The following is a 17,650-nucleotide window of genomic DNA, read 5'->3' as shown; positions in this document are numbered from 1 at the left end:
TAGTGGGAGTCGTCCCTGCCCATGGCAGAGGGATGGAATTGGATGGTCTTTAAGGCCTCTTCCAACCCAAACCATTCCAGGATTCCATGCTTGTTTTTCCTGAGCTTCTGTACAGAAATATGGCCCTAAATTCTAGTGGAGAATCTTGGGTAGCACAGGAGGATAACAAGAAGCTCTGGTCAGGCTCTTTGGAACTAGGCTAGAACTTGGAACAGAGCTAAGCCACGAAAACAGAAGCTGGGAAAATGTTGGTGTTCATCAGGAATGCCCCAACCAAACTTTCTGGCCCTGTGTAGAAGCACAGGGGAGAATTTCCAGACGTATCAGGATTAGCCAGAAGAATTCCTGGGTGAATTCCAAGCATCCTTGTGCCCTTCTCACTTACCAGGTGGTGTGAAGGAGGAAGAGGAAGACGGCTGGCAGAACCAGGTCATCGCTGCCCACAGACCAGCGCCGGCGGAACACGACAATCCCTGGCATGGCTGGCGGGTCCCGGGAAGTTCAGCAGGCACAGCACTCACCTCCTGGAAAAGAATGGAAGCAAAGCTGCTGCTGAGCCTCTCCAACCCCCTCTGGACAGCCCCACAACCTGGGAGCCATCCTGGTTTATCCCAGAGCTGCTTCCTTCCAGCACCAGGGGGCATGGCATGCTTGGAAAGGAGGGCTGAGAGCTGAAGGAGTGGGAAGTATTAGGTGAAGCCGGTGTGTAACTCATCCAGCTCCACTTCATGGGATTACCTGGAATCCTGTTAGGCTGTGATGGTGAGCAGCCACTGTGGGATTTGGGACAGGTCATCCTGGCCTCAAATCTCTGGGAAACCCTATTACTGTGTATTTCCATGCACAAACCTGCTGCCAGGCTGTTGTCCAACAATTCTCCCCCCCACACTTGGCTCAGGAAGCCAAAACATCCATTAACAGCAAGTGGCAGCATCTGGGGAACTATAGACTGGCTCCCAACAGCACTTCCAGTGAGGATATTGGCTCCTAGGAGATCTCCCCCTGGACCAGCAGGAGCATCCTGCCAGCTCCACATCTCCATCGCATCCGCACCAGCCCTGACAGGCATGACCAATTCTACGGTGGAAGATTCAGGAGCTGCTGTTCTTCCCTGGGTTTTGTTTGTGCTCCTATTTTTAGGGCTTCCCAAACCCTTTGGAAAATAGAAACAGGAGTGGTGCAAAGTCACGAGACTGCACAGGGCGCTCCAGCCTCCTCCAGCACAGCCATCCCACTCCATCCCTTCTGGCTATACTCCAAGCTGCTCCAGAGGGACTCTGGCAGCACACCTTATCCCACTCCTGCCTTCCTGGCTCAACACATGACCCACTAGCAGGAATTTTCCTTGGTTTTGCCAAATCCAGGATGGTGCCTTTGCATTCTTGCTACAGACACCAGGGATTTCTGGATTTGGGGATCAATCCTGTCCCTCTTTCCATGCCCTGATCTCTGCCCCATCTCTTACCAGTGCTACCAGGGAATGCTCCACCTCACCTGTGCCTCTCTGCTCCAAGCTCTCCCAGCTGATCCATCTCAGTTCCCAACTCCACCAACCTCCCAATTCCCACATCCATGCACTGCTGCTGGTGTGCTCCACCCGTGGCCTGCGGTGGCCACGCTGCTCCAAAGCTGCACTTACAAATCCCTAAGTGCTCTTGAATTTTTGCCTCTGTGAACCCAACAGCAAACTGCCAGGTCAGGACAAAGTGTCCTCATCCACTACGTACAACAGGATTTCCAACAGCATTCCCAAGGGAATACCACCTGCAATACTTCCTGCACCAGGCAAAAAAACCCCACACTTGGATATGATGCCCCTAATTTAATGCTGTGGGTAAGACAAATTAGAAAGGGGAAGACATCCACAGCTTGGATAGGAAGGAAGCTGGAAGATTATCCAGTTCCATCTCCCTGTCATAGATTGGGACACTTCCCACAAGTCCAGGTTGCTCATGATTTAAACTAAAGTTGAACCTTTCAGGTAACACAAATGTTGTGTTTGAGACAGCCCACATCACCAATTCCTACCCTGTCCCACTAAATCCAACCCAGCAGTCAGGTGTGGTTACCTCACCACTTCCCAGAATATCCCAAATCCAGAGTCTCCTCTCCTGTGCCAACACCCACAGCCACTGGAATGGATCTTCCAGCCACCCATTACTGAAACCTACACAATCCCCTCAAACCCAGGGGATTTCAAGTTAACAGGCAGATTCCAGCCTGTCACGAAGTTGAAGGAAATGCTCCATTCCACAAACAAAGCAAATGCAAAATTCCAATACCATTCGGATTCCAACTTCCTCAGCACAGAATAATCAGAGTACTAGGTACATTCCAGCTCTACCTTCACTCCTCTGGCCATCTGGGAACTCCCTCCCAGCCCCATCGTGCCTGTCATTCACCACCCAGGACAGCTGGGATATCACAAACCCTGGATACACCTCCAGCACTTCCCAGACCAGCTCTGTTCCCATCATCCCTCAGCTACATCCCACCAACACGCTTTCCCGAACTCTTCCACCCCTCCAGTTGGGCTCTCCCAGTTCCCACCACCCTCTCCCAGTTTGAGAAGCAGGATAACGATGACAGCAACAAATATCCAATGTGGATTCCTTATCCACAGCAACAGATGGGGACAGAGCGGAGAAGCCTGTCACTCACTGTCACATACGGGAATACTCACCGTGGAACTGTCACTCCACTTACCAGGCTCCCAGGGCAGGAACATTGCCAATTTATTCCCAAAGATTCCTGAATTTAAACCAGGAGGTTTTGGGCTTTGCCCCTGCTTTGGAAATGAGGCGGATGAAGGAAGGCCTGAGACTGGAAAACCCACCAGAAAAAATTCTCACTGTGAGGACTCTTCAGCTTCATCCCAGCACAGCATATCCCAGGAACTGTTTTAAGATGCTGAAGATATGATCCAGCAGAGGAGTTGGGAGGAACCGGAAGGCTGGAGTGCAAAGAGCCCTGAGACCACTGACCCCGGCTCTGTGACAGCAAGAACCCTCACACTCTCCCAAAAACTGCTGGGAAGAGCCAAACATTCCCAGGATCTTGAAAGCTGAATCCCAGTACAAGCAGCCCCAAGCTCCCAACACTGAAATAAAGGAAGCACATGCACAAGGAGCCCCCTCAGAGACCTAGGGAAGCAGGAACCTTACATGGCGTGTGGTCCGGCCGCTGCGCATCCTTCTCTCCCACAAGGGTATTTCAGGAAAAGTGCATATCCAGGGAGACAGGCATCACAAGCTCAGGAGGGAACAGCAAACTCTTCCTGCAGCCATTGAAAATCTCACTCGGCAAAGGGAAGCACGGCGTGGGAACTGGGATCTGCCCGCCGACAGAGCCGGGCATCATCCTCAGAGCAACTCCCTCCCTGCACCTCATTTATCCACCGGGAATGCCGAGAGCCAGAGGTCGTGACTCCCCCCTTCCACACCCCCCAGCACCCTCTGGAAGGAAGTGACATCATCCCTATTCTGAGGAGATTGTACGTGGATTGTGGGAAGGAGGACTGGGAGCAAGAGCGGGCGATGCTGTCAGAGATGCGGAGCCGGGAGAGGAGGAAAACCCCGGAGCGGCACAAACCTCCTCCCTCTTCCCACCGAGAGAAAGCGGGAGCGCTGCCGGGAGCCCTCGGACACAGCCACGGCATCGGGCTGGGAAAGGCTCCTGGCCACGGACTCTCCAGTGAATGGCCAGGGGGAGGGGACTTGGATGGGACACAAAAGGGACACACAGAGGGGGCCACCCCGGGCACAGAAAGGAGAGACTGTTCCAGAGGAGCCTCTCCCGGCCTTTCCAGCCGTTAATTCCTTGTGACAAGCTCTGGGCTATGACAGGATGTGGGGGAAGGGGAGAATTAGCTGTCTGTAGGGAAAGGCTTAGGGAAAAGAGCAAGGGAGAAAACGCTACAGTGAGACAACATTCCAGCTAAACCTCGGAGACTTAGGCTAATCCAACAGCCCATCCCATCTGACATGAGCCTCCTTAGGGAGAAGTACACCAGGAAATAAAGCTGAAGGAAAAAGGCTGTGCCTGGATCTTGCATGCCAGGAGCCCACCCACACCACAGCAACACCCCCAGAGTCACCCACTCTCTCCACCCAAATCCAGCCGGATTTGCTCCAAGCTCCCAGAATTGCAGATTCCCGAGGCACCCACACAGCCCAGTGCTCCAACACCCTGCAATCCTCATCCCTGCATCCACAGGCTCACAACCCCCTGCAATTCTCCACCCCTATATCCAAAGGCTCACAAACCTCTGTAATTCCCCACCCCTGCAAATCCCCATTCCTGCATCCACAGGCTCAAAACTCCCTGCAATTCCCCATCCCTGCAATTCTCCATTCCTGTACCCACAGGCTCACAACCCCCTCCAAATTCCCAGTCCTGCATCCACATACTTACAACCCCCTCCAAATTCCCCATCCCTGTATCCACAGGTTCACAACCCCCTGCAATTCCCCATCCCTGCATCCACAGGTTCACAACCCCCTGCAGTTCCCCATCCCTGCATCCACAGGCTAACTCAGGATTCCCACTTCCATCACCCCAAAACCTCTCCTGGTTTCCAGCCTCCTGCTTTTCAGAGCAAAAGATGGGAGGCCAAACCCAGGCTGAAATCGGGAGTTTTTCCTCCCTCTGCCAGATCCCTGGGGATGTCTGCATGGAGGAAGCCCTGCTATCCCAATATTCCTTCCCTACGTTTTCCCTCAGGCACCTGATGACACTTTCAGAAGACCCAGGTATGACAAAGCAATCCCATCCCATTTCTGCTAGCACCCTCTTCCAGCTGGCCTCTGCAAATTCCAGAGTCCTCCAGGGTGACTCACTCAAGGAAATTCCCTCAAAACAAGCCAGATGTTTGCCTCCACTGCTCAGAGCTACAGAATTCACCAAAAATATTGGATTTGTAGGTCTCAGTGGATGGTTGCAGGTGTTGCTAAAGGACAGAACCCTTTGCTGTTCCACAGAAATCCAGCACCACATCCCAGAATGCTGCCCCTCCCAGGATCCCTTTCCCTGGCTGAAATGTCACCACGCTCCCCAGGAATGTCCCAGTCCCAACCTGCTGTCTCGCTGGGAAGTTCAAGCCCAGGCCTGCCAGCTCCCAGCTCAACTTCTTAGGAAATGCAGCTGGAAAACCAAAACCAAAAGGAGTTTGTGTCACTCCTCCCACAGCAGCTTTTCCTCAGGAGTGATTTTCTGCTCTGGAGCAGAGGCGCTTCCCTTCTCCCTGAGAGCACATCCAGGTCACCTTGCCCAGGTGCTGGAGACTCCTGTCCTGAGGGCACAGCATGGATGCTGCATCCTGCTTTTTCACTCTGCAGGATAACAGACAGTTCACTTCTCTAACCAACAGAACTGTGGTCCCATCAAGTCACCCCAAATACTTCCTTCCCTCACCAACATGTCTCACATGGAATATGGGCTTCCCACTCCAGGCTGGATCATTCCCTTGCAGCTCTCAGAATTCTTTCGTTCCCACCAAGCACTTACTGGACTTGACAGAAATCATCAATTCCAGCTTGGATCCAACCCCATCAGGCCCCATCCAGCTGTTCTGAAGGGTTTTAAATGAGGCTCTTTCTGCTTCTGAGTTGGTTTCTCACAATCTGGGAATTGTTCTCGCCTTCCAGGGAGAAGGGGGATGGGTTATATCCACACAGACTGTCCTGAAGCTGGCCAGAGGAATTTGCATGGAGCAGCTCTGCTCTGAAGCCAGGCTGGGAGAGCTGGGATGGCTCAGCCCAGAGAGGAGAAGGCTCCAGGGAGCCTTAAAACCTCTTCCAGTGCCTAAGGGGGCTCCAAGAGACCTGGAAAGAGCCTTTGGAATAGTGCATGGAGAGACACCACTCACATGGTGTGGGTTTGGATTAGATATTGGGAAGAAATCCTCCCCTGTGACAGTGGTGAGGCCCTGGAATGGATTTTCCAGAGAAGCTTTGGCTGCCTCAAGCCTGGAAGTGACAGATCGAGGCTGGATAAAACTTGGAGCAACCTGGGATAGTGGGAGGTGTCCTTGTCCACAGCAGTGGGTAGAATGGGATGAGCATTCCATGTCCTTTCTAAACCAAACCATTCCAGGATTGTATACAAGAGGGGACAAATTCCGTGGCAAAGGAAGGCAAGTCCTTTCTGCCTTTTCCAAGGGGCAGGAAGTATCTGCTGCAAGCAGTGCCTGCAGGAATTGCAGGGAAAGCTCTTCCCAGGGGGAAGAAGGCACAGCAGCTGCCGGAAGCTTGTGAGGAGAGCTCTGCCCTCACCGGAGGTGATTAAGGGAACAGACCCCTACTTTAAGGAATATTCCATGGATTCATGGAACATTTAAGAGCCATATTTATAGGCAAATGCCAGACAGAGATCACTGGCAAAAATCAATGGGGTTAGAATTTTGGGATATCTTCATGGTTACTTTAAGATTCTCCTTGATAATCTCCCATTTTCCAAGGAGAATGGAATAAAATCAGTCAGTGGCAGAGCCAGGGAAGGAAGCTTGGAGACAGGAAAGGTTCAAAGAGCCTCCTGTGGCTTGGCACACTTTGGATGTGGCTCCCTCGGGATAAGGCCATGGCACCACAATCACCTCCGCAATGTCATTGGGACAGAACTAATGGGATCAGCTCGGATCTGGAACTCCAGCACTGCCCACTGACACAAATTCCCAAAATAATCTCTGAGTATCAACAACTGACCTTCAAAACACAGGGAACAAGAACTTACATGTTTGGCCCACCAGTTTAGCCCTGAAATCCTGGAATAAATTCCTTGTAACTGCAATGGTGATGGACACAGGATTGGTGTAACCACTTCCCAATTGGCCCAGCCCTGATCTATCTTCATCCCACCCCATTCCTCCCTCAGACTCCTTCCCAAAGCCCCTTTGCCATAAACACATCAAGATGCATGTTCTCCTTGGTTAAATCCATCCCCTTTTTCCTTAACTCCAAACTCTCCTGCCTTGGGTAGAAACAGGTCTCAGGAATCCTACATTTCCCCCAAACATGCACGACATCTCCTTTCTGTTACATTGGGAATGATTAATTTTTAATTATGGAGACTCCAGAATGCATCTCCTTGGCATGGACTTGACCACAGCAGTGGAGTTTTCAGGAAAAATGGGACTGTCTGGCAAACCCTAATGGATTTAGTGCAAGAGGATGGGCAAATCCCAAAGGTGCCACTCCCAGCACTTGCTCTCAGTTAAAAGCAGGATAAGGGATTCACTGAATCAAAGAGAAACAAGGAAATTCTCCACTTTGGAATGAATTTCCTTCAAACAACTGAAACCAGTTCTGAGACTGTTCCCAAGGATCCCAGTCCAACAAACCAGTGACACAGCACATCCCAAGGGTTATCCCCACTGGCTCTCCAGTCATATCCCTGCACCACCCCATAGGCCAGGATTTGTCCATAGCATCACCATTAAGGCTGGAAAAGCCCTCCAAGATTGACTCCAACCATTTCTCCAGCACTTCCAAGGCCACCTCTATCCCATGTCCCCAAGTGCCACATCCACATGGCTTTTAGATCCCTCCAGGGATGGGGATTCCACCACTGGAGCCCGCTCCAACGCTTTAAAACATTTTCCATTGAGGAATTTTCTCTAATATCCAACCTAAACCCCCCCTGGTGCAATTTGAGGCCATTTCCTCTCATCCTGCCACTTATTCCCTGAGAGCAGAGCCTAATCCCACCTGACTCCACCCTCTTGTCAGGGATTTGTGGAGAGTGAGAAGATCCCTCCTGATCCTCATTTTTTGCACGCTGACTCCCCCAGCTGCTCCTTGTGCTCCAAACCCTTCCCTGGACACGGTCCAGCACTTCCATGTCCCCCTTGGTGGAGGATCCAGAGCACTTCATTAATTCCAGACCTCAGCAACCATTCCTGGGCATAAAGGAAGAGGTTTGTAGGGATAAGTCCATAAAGACAGGAATCACTGTGAGACATTCCAGCCTCCCAAATGAAAGGGAGGATAATGCTTGGAAAGGGATGGAAAAGCCTTACTCACACCTCTAAGATTCCCAGGACTTTTCTCCTTGACCTTGACAAAAGCACACCTCAACTCCAGAGCTCCAGACTCAACAGCTTATGGAAAACCCAAAACCTGCACAAACACCTGGCTGAGAAACAAAGGAAGCCGCCACTTTTTCAGGAATCTGGGAGGGGAGAAGGAACTGTCACACACAATTCCAGTGTGCTGCCAGGAACGGAGTTAAAAACAACCCCCAATCCTTGTCTCGATGCCGGCAGCTCCGCAATTCCACCCACAGTTTGTGCCAGCAGAGCCCACGGGCAGCTTCCCGACCACTCCAAGCTCCGGCAAAAATAACGGCCAAGTTGCCACGGGGGAAAATGTAATAGATTCCAATTAATTTGGGATTTGAAACAGAACCCCATGTTCTACAGGGGAATAAAATCCCCTACAACAAGGAAAGCTTGGCTGGAATGGGGTAGGGAATGCAAAAGAAATACCTGGATGAGGTGATGGATACAGCAATAAATGCTGCCAGCACCCCAAATCTGCTCCCAGGTGTGGAACAACAGCTCCCTGGATATATTTACTGGGAATCACTGATCCTTGGTTTTGATGGAATATCCCACAGCTACACACAGAACTTGGTAATTCCTGGTTGGAAAGCACACGGCCTCTGAGTTATTTATAGCCAAAACTCCAAGGGTTGGATGAAGCCAGCCAGGGCAAATCCAAGAGGTGACCAGTAACTACACAAGGAGCATTTCGGATAGAGCCTCATTTCTTTAGGAAAAGCTATTTTCCAGTACAATCCTGGCAAATTCCTGACAGTTTTTCTCCACCCTGGAATGCTTATCAGTTCAGCTTCCTTCTCAAAAAGGCAGAAAAAAAGCAGAAGGAGCAAATATCCAGGTGAGATATTGAACTCAGAGGCACATCCCTGCTCCAGCACATCTGGAAGCAATGCCTTCAGGAAAAGGAAGGAAAAGCCCAGTCATTCCCAAACTGAATTGCCTCTCTCCCCTCCTGCAAGCAGCTTCTTGGCTCCCTAGTTTACACTAGTGGGCAAACAGTTTTCCCAATAACTTGACTCATTGCTTCAGGAATTCCCTGGGGATGAGTCACATGCAGGGAAAGCCACCGGGAGCGGTGCCGGGACCACCGCTGCCAACACGAGGAGAGTGAAAGAAGTGGGAGAACACAAAATCCCTGCCAAACTCGGGAAAACTGTGTGGTCAACACCATTCCTTGGCACTCCTTCCCTGCTCCCCCTCCCCACAAATGTGCTAGAGAGGAGAAGCGCATCCGGAGAGGCGGCTCCAGGCTCTGGAGCACAGGAATCATCAGGGAGAGGTTCCCTCCACGTGCATCTCCCAGCATAGGAGGGAATGCTGGCTCTGCTCATCTCCCAGGAATGATCCTCAGGAATTTACAGTAGTGATTATTTCCCTCCCTCCTGGCACTGAGGGGCAAAGAGGGACACACGTGGAATTCCAGGGCCTCCAGCTTCTTACTCTACTTCCTGATCACCAGCATTTCCAATTTGGCCCTTTTTCTGTATCACATCCCACAGCTTATCTCAGGAGTTTTGCTCTTCTCATATTCCATGACAAAGCAGTTAGGCAGGTACGTGCCTAGCTGCAAGTCTAAAATGCTGGGAATCAGGCCTATCTGGGAAGTTTTTTTGGGAATCTAAACCCAAATGCATCTTTTCTCAATGCAATTTGTCCTCATTAAACAGGGATCCTGGATCTGTGACACTTCAAGGCTCAAAAACCTTGGGAACAGCTTCAAACAGCCTAAGCCTGACCTGGACATGACTTATTCCCATTTTCCTGATGCTGCTTATTTATTTCCCTCATCATGTCCCTGCTTGTTTCCTTGGCCGAGGACATGCCTGTATCCCACATTCCTAGAAATCAGCCCAGAAAGAGGTCATGGAGGTCATACTTCCCAAAGTCTAAGTGAAACTCCCAGTGGAAGCCAGCAACAGCCTATTTGAGAACCTCATCCTGTGGGAGTACATTCAAGAGGGAACATTCCTGAATGCTATGAATTCCCTGAAAATGTCATTTCTGTGCTTTGCCTTTTCCTGTAACTCCCCAAACCCACCCATATTCCCACTTTCCAGTATCTTGGAAAGCATCAATCTTGCACCTGATTAAGCAGAATCTGTTTCTTGGCCCCAATTCCACATTTTTCCCAGCCTCCAGTGAAAATCAAACCAACATCAAGATATCCTGGATTCAGTTATTTCTGCAAGCTCATTTGATAAACCAGAACCTACAGGAATATTTATGGATTAAAAAACCAACCCTGATTTCATGTTTTTCCAGCAATATCCTGTGATTTAATCACCAGCATCCAAAGGATTACTGGTCTCCAAGGGCTCTTTTCCACACTGAATGTATCCACTTTCACTTCCCTGTTTACCCTGGAAGCAAGGATCAAACACCGAAGTCCTGGCTGGGGAAGGGCCAGGACAGGAACACCTGTACAGGTGGGAATTTTAAACGCACAACAGTAGAGAAGTGGGAATTTCAGCCCAGAAATGTTCTTGGCTCAGATATGGACATGGACAACATCCTCTCTCCCAAACTCAAAGGGAACATTTTAAGCCTGACTCTGGATTTCCAGCAGCAACTTCCCAAGAAATGTGCTTCTGCCCCTCCCATCCTGTGGTTTCCACCTCAACACATGGGAATAGCCCTGGTAGGAAAAGAAATCATCAGGCTGAGCGTTCCCAGTAGAAGAATCCTGCTTTATTCCCACCTGGAGAATACTCTTCTAAAGGAACTGCCAGTTCTGCCCCCACTCCTGTAAAACTGCTAATTTCAGCGCAAATCCAAAGAAAGTAGGAGCAGGGAAGGAAGAAGGGAATGAGGAAGGGAGAGGCAGATTCCAGGTCTCCAGCTCACCCAAATGACAGCTTGGGAAAACTTTTCCTGCCTCAGTGCTTGCTCCTAAGAATAAATCACCCCTTCCAGGGCTGCAGGACCCCAAAATTCCAGCCCCCATGGAGACCCTTGGGAGCAGCTTCCTCCTTCCACATCCCAACAGCTCCTCTCTCATCCCATCCCAAAAAGGCCCATTGTCCATTAGGAACATGGAGCTCACTGAGGAAGAGCACATGGAAAACCACCAAAGTCCAGCACATGCAGCTCCAGCTCTCTCCCAAGTTTATGGAATTAAATCCCAAATTCCCACCCCACAGAAATCAAATCCTGGGACTTACCAGCCTGCTTTTCCTCCACCTGGTGCTTGGGATAAAGATGTTGGAATCACCACAGGGAACAAACAGCACTGGTCCCACACCTCTCCAAACCACCAGGACCAAAGGGCCAAATGCTTCCTTCTCCTTTTCCTAGGAATTCTTACCCATCCAGCACTTCCCTAATGACAACCAAGCAACCTAGAACTGCAATCCTGGGCTGAATCCTGCCAAGCTGAACTCTCCAGACTCTTCCTGAATCTCAGATTTGAGATGAAAAGCAGGAATCCTCTTTTCCTTTTGCTTATGTAAGCAAGGACGAATCAAGCCCAGGGTTCCCTGATCCTGTGTCATATTTAAGCCTTAAATATATTTATTTTTCCACATTCCCTTCTCCTTGGACACTCCAGGAGCTGCATTTCCAAATCCCAGCATACACATCCCTCCTCCTCACCACCCACAGCCTGCACGTGGAGCTGATCCGCAGTTTCTCCAGGCCCTGCGCTCTCCTGGCAGCCACAACACCCATCCCTCCCCAGCAGGGATCCAGCCCTGCCCACTGCTCCCCAGGGACACCCAGGAGATAGGGATTCAGTTTCAAGCTCAGGAATTATTTAATTCCATAAGGCAGTTTTACATCTCCTCCATTTCCACAGGTTTTCCAGCTCCGACTCCTGGAATTACTCATACATATTTACTCCAACTTTTTCCTGCTGACACAGATTCCTTGTGCCTGTTTCTCCCCGTGGATTCATCACTACAGATCCTGGAGCTGGAACTGCCATCTCTACTCTCCGATACCCGGCAAACTCGGTGCCACAGAAGCACAGCCACACATTCCTGGCTGCAGCCATGGCACCAGGAATCTCCTCCTGCTCCCATGCTTATTCTCTAATTGACACTTCTGGTGTCTCCTTGATACACTGACCTTGCTCAGCCTGGAGAAGGAAAGGCTCCAGGGAGACCCTGGAGCTCTTTCAGTGCCTGAAGAGATTCCAAGATTGCTGGAGACGGACGTTGGACAAAGGCATGAAGGACAATGGGAATGGCTTCCCACTGCCACAGGGTGGAATTAGATGGGATATTGGAAAGAAATTCTTCCCTGTCAGGGTGATGAGACCCTGAATTTCCCAGAGAAGCTGTGGCTGCCCCATCCCTGGAAGTGTCCAAGGCCAGCTTGGCTGGGGCCTGGAGCAACCTGAGCTAGTAGAAACTATCCCTGGCTGGGGGATGGAACTGGATCACATTCCAGATCCCTTCCATTCCAAACTATTCTGGAATTTTTCTCCCTGGTACCACCACTCTCCACGTTCCCATACCCTCCTTGCTTTCCCTTGTTACGGGGGAGTCCTTCAGCAGAGCTTGGAAGGAGCTTGGAAAGTTGTCACTCCAGGGACACTGTCCCTGCCTCTCAGCCACCAGCTCCAGAGCCAGAATTTGTTTGGAAAAGCTGGACAAGAGTGAGGTGAAAGGAGGTGAGGCAGAAGCAGAGACCCCACGTGACAAGAGTGGAGCTGCAGCTGAAGAAATCCCTGGAAAAGCATTCCTTGGCTCCAAGCAGCTGTGCAGGCACGAACTGAACGGCACAGATTGGAACTGACTGTTCCTAACAATTGGTTATACCACAGAAAACCAGGAACAATCCTTCCCAAGCAAACAGGGAGCAGAAAAGATGAACTGGCCACATGTAGGAATGCACCAGCTCTGGAGCTGGGGAATGCCAGACTATGGCAGGAGGTAACCAGAAGCAGCAGGAGATGATCCAGAACCTAAATCAACCATGTGATTCCTAAAATATAGACAGGAGGATCCAAAAAATGAGATTAATGTGTTCCTCACAAAATTATCCCTAATTCCAGATGGCTTGGGTAGGAAGGGACCTTAAGCTCATCCCATTCCAGCCAGCCCCTATCCCAGGTTGCTCCAAACCCTGTCCAGCCTGGCCTTGGACACTTCCAGGGATGGGGCAGCCACAGCTTCTCTGGGACATCCATTTCAGGGCCTTGCTGTCCTCACTGGGAAGCATCTCTTCCCAATATCTCATCTCTCCCTGCCCTCTGGCAGCAGGAAGTCACTCCCATTGTCCTGTCACTCCATGCCCTTGTCCCAAGTCCCTCTTCAGCTCTCCTGGAACCCCTTTAGGCTCTGGAAGAGGCTCTAAGGTCTCCCTGGAGCCTTCTCTTGTCCAGGCTGAACATTCCCAGCAACCCCAGCCTGTCCTCAATCCATGTCTGAATTGAATAGGAAAAACATCACCTTTCCTGCAGCACATCCCAGCAGGATCATCTTCAGGGCTGTACCTGGATTTCCCACCTGGCTGCTGGACATCCTGGATCATGGCCAGGTGATCCCAATCCCTCTCTACCAAACTCAACACCTCCACAGCTTTTGGAAAGCAAAGGAAAGCAATTCCATTTTTTCCAAAGACAAACAGCTCAAATCCTGTCCAGGGAAGTTGGCAATCCTCAGAAAATGGGAAGGATCCCTGCTCCAACAGCACAGGGACACATTTTGCAATTGATTTCCCCTCCTCCAGCAGACACAAATTCCAAACGAATTTCACACTTGAATTTATAATCCTAACAGGATTATAAGGAAAAAAGCTGTTCACTGGGATCTACTTCAGGACAAGCCTCTGGCTCCGAGCCCAACCAGTTTGAGGCTGCTGGAAAAGAAGTTCCTTTTTTCTCTCCTTCCCGAGGCAACGCGTGGCCATCCTGGTAATTAAATGGAGTGCCTTTGCAGAGATTCCTTCGGCAGGATTTGTCCAGGTGTGGATTTTGCCTGCTTTCCTTTAATTATCTTATAATTAACCATGAAGTATCCAATCATCCAGAGCTTTTTCAATTAAGCTTCAAAAGGAAATGCCTGGAAGAGCTCTTGGTGGGAATGTTCTAATCAGCTGGGAAGAGATCACAGGCACCAGAGTTGGGGTTTGGTGACTCATTCCGTTATTGCCAGGACAAGTGAACTTCCAAAGACTGAAAAAATTCCTTTATTCCATCTTTTTTCAGTTCACATCCTCATCCCTGATCAGAGCTCAGAGGCCTGGGAGCAATATGATACTGTAATTAACACAGTTGATTAAAGAATAATAATCAAGCTCTGAAGGATCAGGAATTATCCCTGCCCAGGTCCGACTTTTCTTCATCCCTGTGCCTCTTTTTGCCTCAGTTCCTTCCCTCAGCCTTAAATTCTGAGCATAGGCACAAGCTGAGGTCTCCTACAGTTCTCTTCTGGGCAGCAAGGGAAAATATTCCCAGTCTTTTTGATAAGGAATAACAGGAATTTTGCCTGCATCCTTGTGGAGATGTTTTGGGATCGCACAGCCCATGGGAGAGATGAGTTCTCCTCAAATGCCAGGCTGAGACTTCTGTGTGTCCAACAGCATGGACAAATGGATCATGGAATTGTTCAGGTTGGAAAAGCCCTCCAAGATCATCCAGTCTAACATTCCCCAGCACTGCAAAGGCCACCACCACTATCCCAGGTGCCACATCCATGCAGATTTTCAATCCTTCCAGGAACGGGGATTCCACCACTGGAGCCTGTTCCAATACTCTGCAACCCCTTTCATGAAGAAATCTTCCCTAGTATCCAACCTAAAACTTCCCCTGGCACAACTCAAGTGTCACTTGCCACATGCCTTGTCAGATGGCTTTGATTTTTTTTCAAAATACCAAGAGAATTCCAAAGGTCTCTTGGAGAAGGGATCTCTTGAGGCCTCCTAACAGCTCCCAGAACTCCAGGAGCTTCTCACACACCTTTCCAGCCAGGTTCCTGACAGTCTTTCCCACATTCCACATAAAACACACCCTCTCCAGTGGGGAAAAAATAAATCAATCAATGTCTCCAACTGCTGACATGTCCATTTTTGCAACCTCCCATGGATATTTAAGGATTTATAAAGATCCCATGGATACTGAATTATTTTATTTTCACTGCAAAGAGGGAAAGAGCGGAACACACACACCCAGGGAATATCCAGCATCCAGCCTGGAATTGTCCAGCACAAGATGAACCCAAGCATTCCTTAAGCTGGAAAAACCCCAGGTCCACAGGTTTGTTCCTCCCTCCACCATATTCGCTGCTCCCAGCTGGGATCAGTGTCCAGCAAAAAAGCCCAAATGATCTTCTGGAGTACGGCAATAAGGTTATGGAATGACATTAGGAATAATTCCCCCCTCAGTTACATGATTTCCTGGCTGGAATTTTCAAGGTGCTCCAGCTCCCAGGCTGAAGCTGGAAAAGGTAAAAAGGGATGACCCTGACCCTTTCTATGAGGAAGTTTTAAATTCCAGCACCAACAGCCCACATATCCCTTCTTCCCTCTCTCCCTGATAAGCCAGGAAGGAGACAACACAGCAAAATGGGAAAATTCCGTGTTTCCACCAGGAAAGCAGCAGGAGGAGGGGGAGGGACAATCCAGGCTCTGAAATATGTTGGGATAAAATCTCACCTCTGCCCTCATCCAGCTCTTCCCAAATCCACCACTGGGTTTAGCATTACCAGGATGGGAGCCAAAGAATCCAGAGGTAAACATCCAAGAGAAAACAAGGAGGGAAGGGGTTGGAATCACTGGAAGAAACCAGCAGGAGCTGCCTCTTTAACACCCCACCCTCAGCTGCCAGCACCCAGGAATCCCATTCCTGCTCCAGGCTGCCAGCAAGGAGTGACCTCTGGAGAACACAGATCCGTCCACCAGCAGCACACAACTCACCCCTTTTCCCTCCTGCAATGATCCAACACCCCCATTTCAGGGAAATCTGAGGCACAATTCCGTGATTTTCTGCAGGGAAGAACAGAAGCTCCGAATCCCCCACGTTTCTGGGGTGGGCTTTTCCCCCGCTCCAGGAGGAAGATGAAGTCATGTTCCCAAAATAGTTTCAAGGAAAAAGGCTCCAAGGAAGAAAGAGCTCCCCTTTAACAAGAGAGCTGAAACTTCCCTGCCCTCCAAAGGGACAGATTAATTCAAATTCCATTCTGCAGCACTGGAAACATGGAAAACTGAAGTATTAAAGTACCAAGCCACAATTAATAACAGCCACTAATTAATGGAAAATCCAAATTTAGGGGGAAAAAAAGACAACTCCATTATTACAAAATAAGGGATGACAACCTTCAGGCAGAAGTCCCAAATCCCAGATTTATGACAAATTAAGGGATTGGATCCCTCAGGCAAGAGTCCCAGATGCACTGACCACAACCCAGCCATGGTGCAGTGGCAGAAGAACCCTAGGGAAGCTCCCACAGGGAAAAAAACTGCACAGCTGCTTCAGTCAGGATCCCAACACACCAAATCCCAGGCCCCATCCCATGGCAGGTGCCTGTTTTCCATTGGATTTGGCTGGAAACTCATTTAAAAACCACAGTTCTTCCTTAATTGACCTCTCATCTTTTTCCCATTTCGATTTTCTAAGTGAACTTTGGGACTGCAATTCCTCTTCCCTCACACAACGCGGTGGTTTTCCTGAACTTCCACACCCCCCCAGCCCTTCTGAGCACACATGGGGCAATATTCCCAGGAAGAGGCACGCTGACAGGACTGGGCAAAGTCCCATATTCCTTGGGAGCTACTTAAACAACGGCTGCACTGAGGAAAAAGAAACCAGATTTCTCTGTCCTGAATATCTTATGTACTTCCAAGGAGGTGGGAAAAGCAAATTCAGGAACAGCTCAGCTTGCAAAACTCATCCCAAGGGGGTTCCTAACCCTGCTCCACAAGCATCTGGAATCCAGGGTGGTCTTTTTGCTGCCCCCCTCCCTAAAAAAAAGGAGCTCTGAGCTGCTGAGTCAGCAAAACAACAGCAGGGTGGATTCGGGCATCTCCTTATCCAACTTGTAATTAACTCTGAGGCCACGGAGCAGCCTGGAATGGGAAAACTCGGAGTCAGGAGCCAACTGGGAGAGAAGGAATCTTGGTTTCCCACTTAAGTCAGAAATGAAATCCCTTCCCTACCTTTCTTGACAAATCTTCTTATAAATGAGAACTCCAAGACTCCCTGTTCCCATAGGAACATGAGAACTTCCAACCTCATCTCCTTTCCCAAGAGCAGCAATGCCTAATGGAGCCTCGGCAGCTGGAATATTATAAATATTGGGAAAGGTAAAGGAACACTTCTCTTATTTCTCCTCCAAAAAAGGAGCAGCAGCCACAGCCCCAGGGGCCACCAAGTCCTAAATTCCCCCCTTTTCCTCTCTCCTAATGGGATTTGTCACATTTTTTTCCCCAAAAACGCCAGAGTTTCAACAAAATCTCCAAGCTGAAATGCAAATTCCTTGGACAACCCCTGTAGTCAGGTATAAGGAGCTGAGCAAACACCAGGACAGCTGTCTAAAGTACAGAGCAACAAATGGTCACGTTGTCTGGGAACAGGATCTCCTGCTTCTCCAGGCCTGGACAACCAGGAATTCCAGTATCACACCCTCTGGCACAGCACCTTTTACCTCTGGACAC

The 17,650-nt window shown here is 49.8% G+C and overlaps 1 protein-coding gene across 5 annotated transcripts in view; it reads right to left on the bottom strand.

Annotated features, from left to right (window-relative positions):
- DAGLA (diacylglycerol lipase alpha) overlaps positions 1 to 17,650 on the bottom strand; it is a 57,887-nt gene that overhangs the window by 32,810 nt on the left and 7,427 nt on the right. For 2 of the 5 annotated variants that reach the window (XM_039703484.1, XM_039703485.1), the window contains 2 exons: positions 3,165 to 3,277; positions 386 to 524 (listed from right to left, as the gene is read on the bottom strand). In XM_039703484.1, the coding sequence (XP_039559418.1) occupies positions 386 to 480 (95 nt within the window). In that variant the 5' untranslated portion in view covers positions 481 to 524; positions 3,165 to 3,277. Of the gene's footprint in view, positions 1 to 385; positions 525 to 3,164; positions 3,278 to 11,217; positions 11,355 to 17,650 lie in introns of those variants that run through there. The other 3 variants (XM_039703486.1, XM_039703483.1, XM_039703487.1) reach the window with 2 other exon arrangements.

Source organism: Passer montanus, unplaced genomic scaffold (assembly GCF_014805655.1).
Source record: "Passer montanus isolate IOZ18808 unplaced genomic scaffold, ASM1480565v1 scaffold163, whole genome shotgun sequence".
Lineage (NCBI taxonomy): Eukaryota > Metazoa > Chordata > Aves > Passeriformes > Passeridae > Passer > Passer montanus.
Note: the sequence above shows the minus strand (reverse complement) of the source record. Positions and strands in the feature narration are given on the sequence as shown.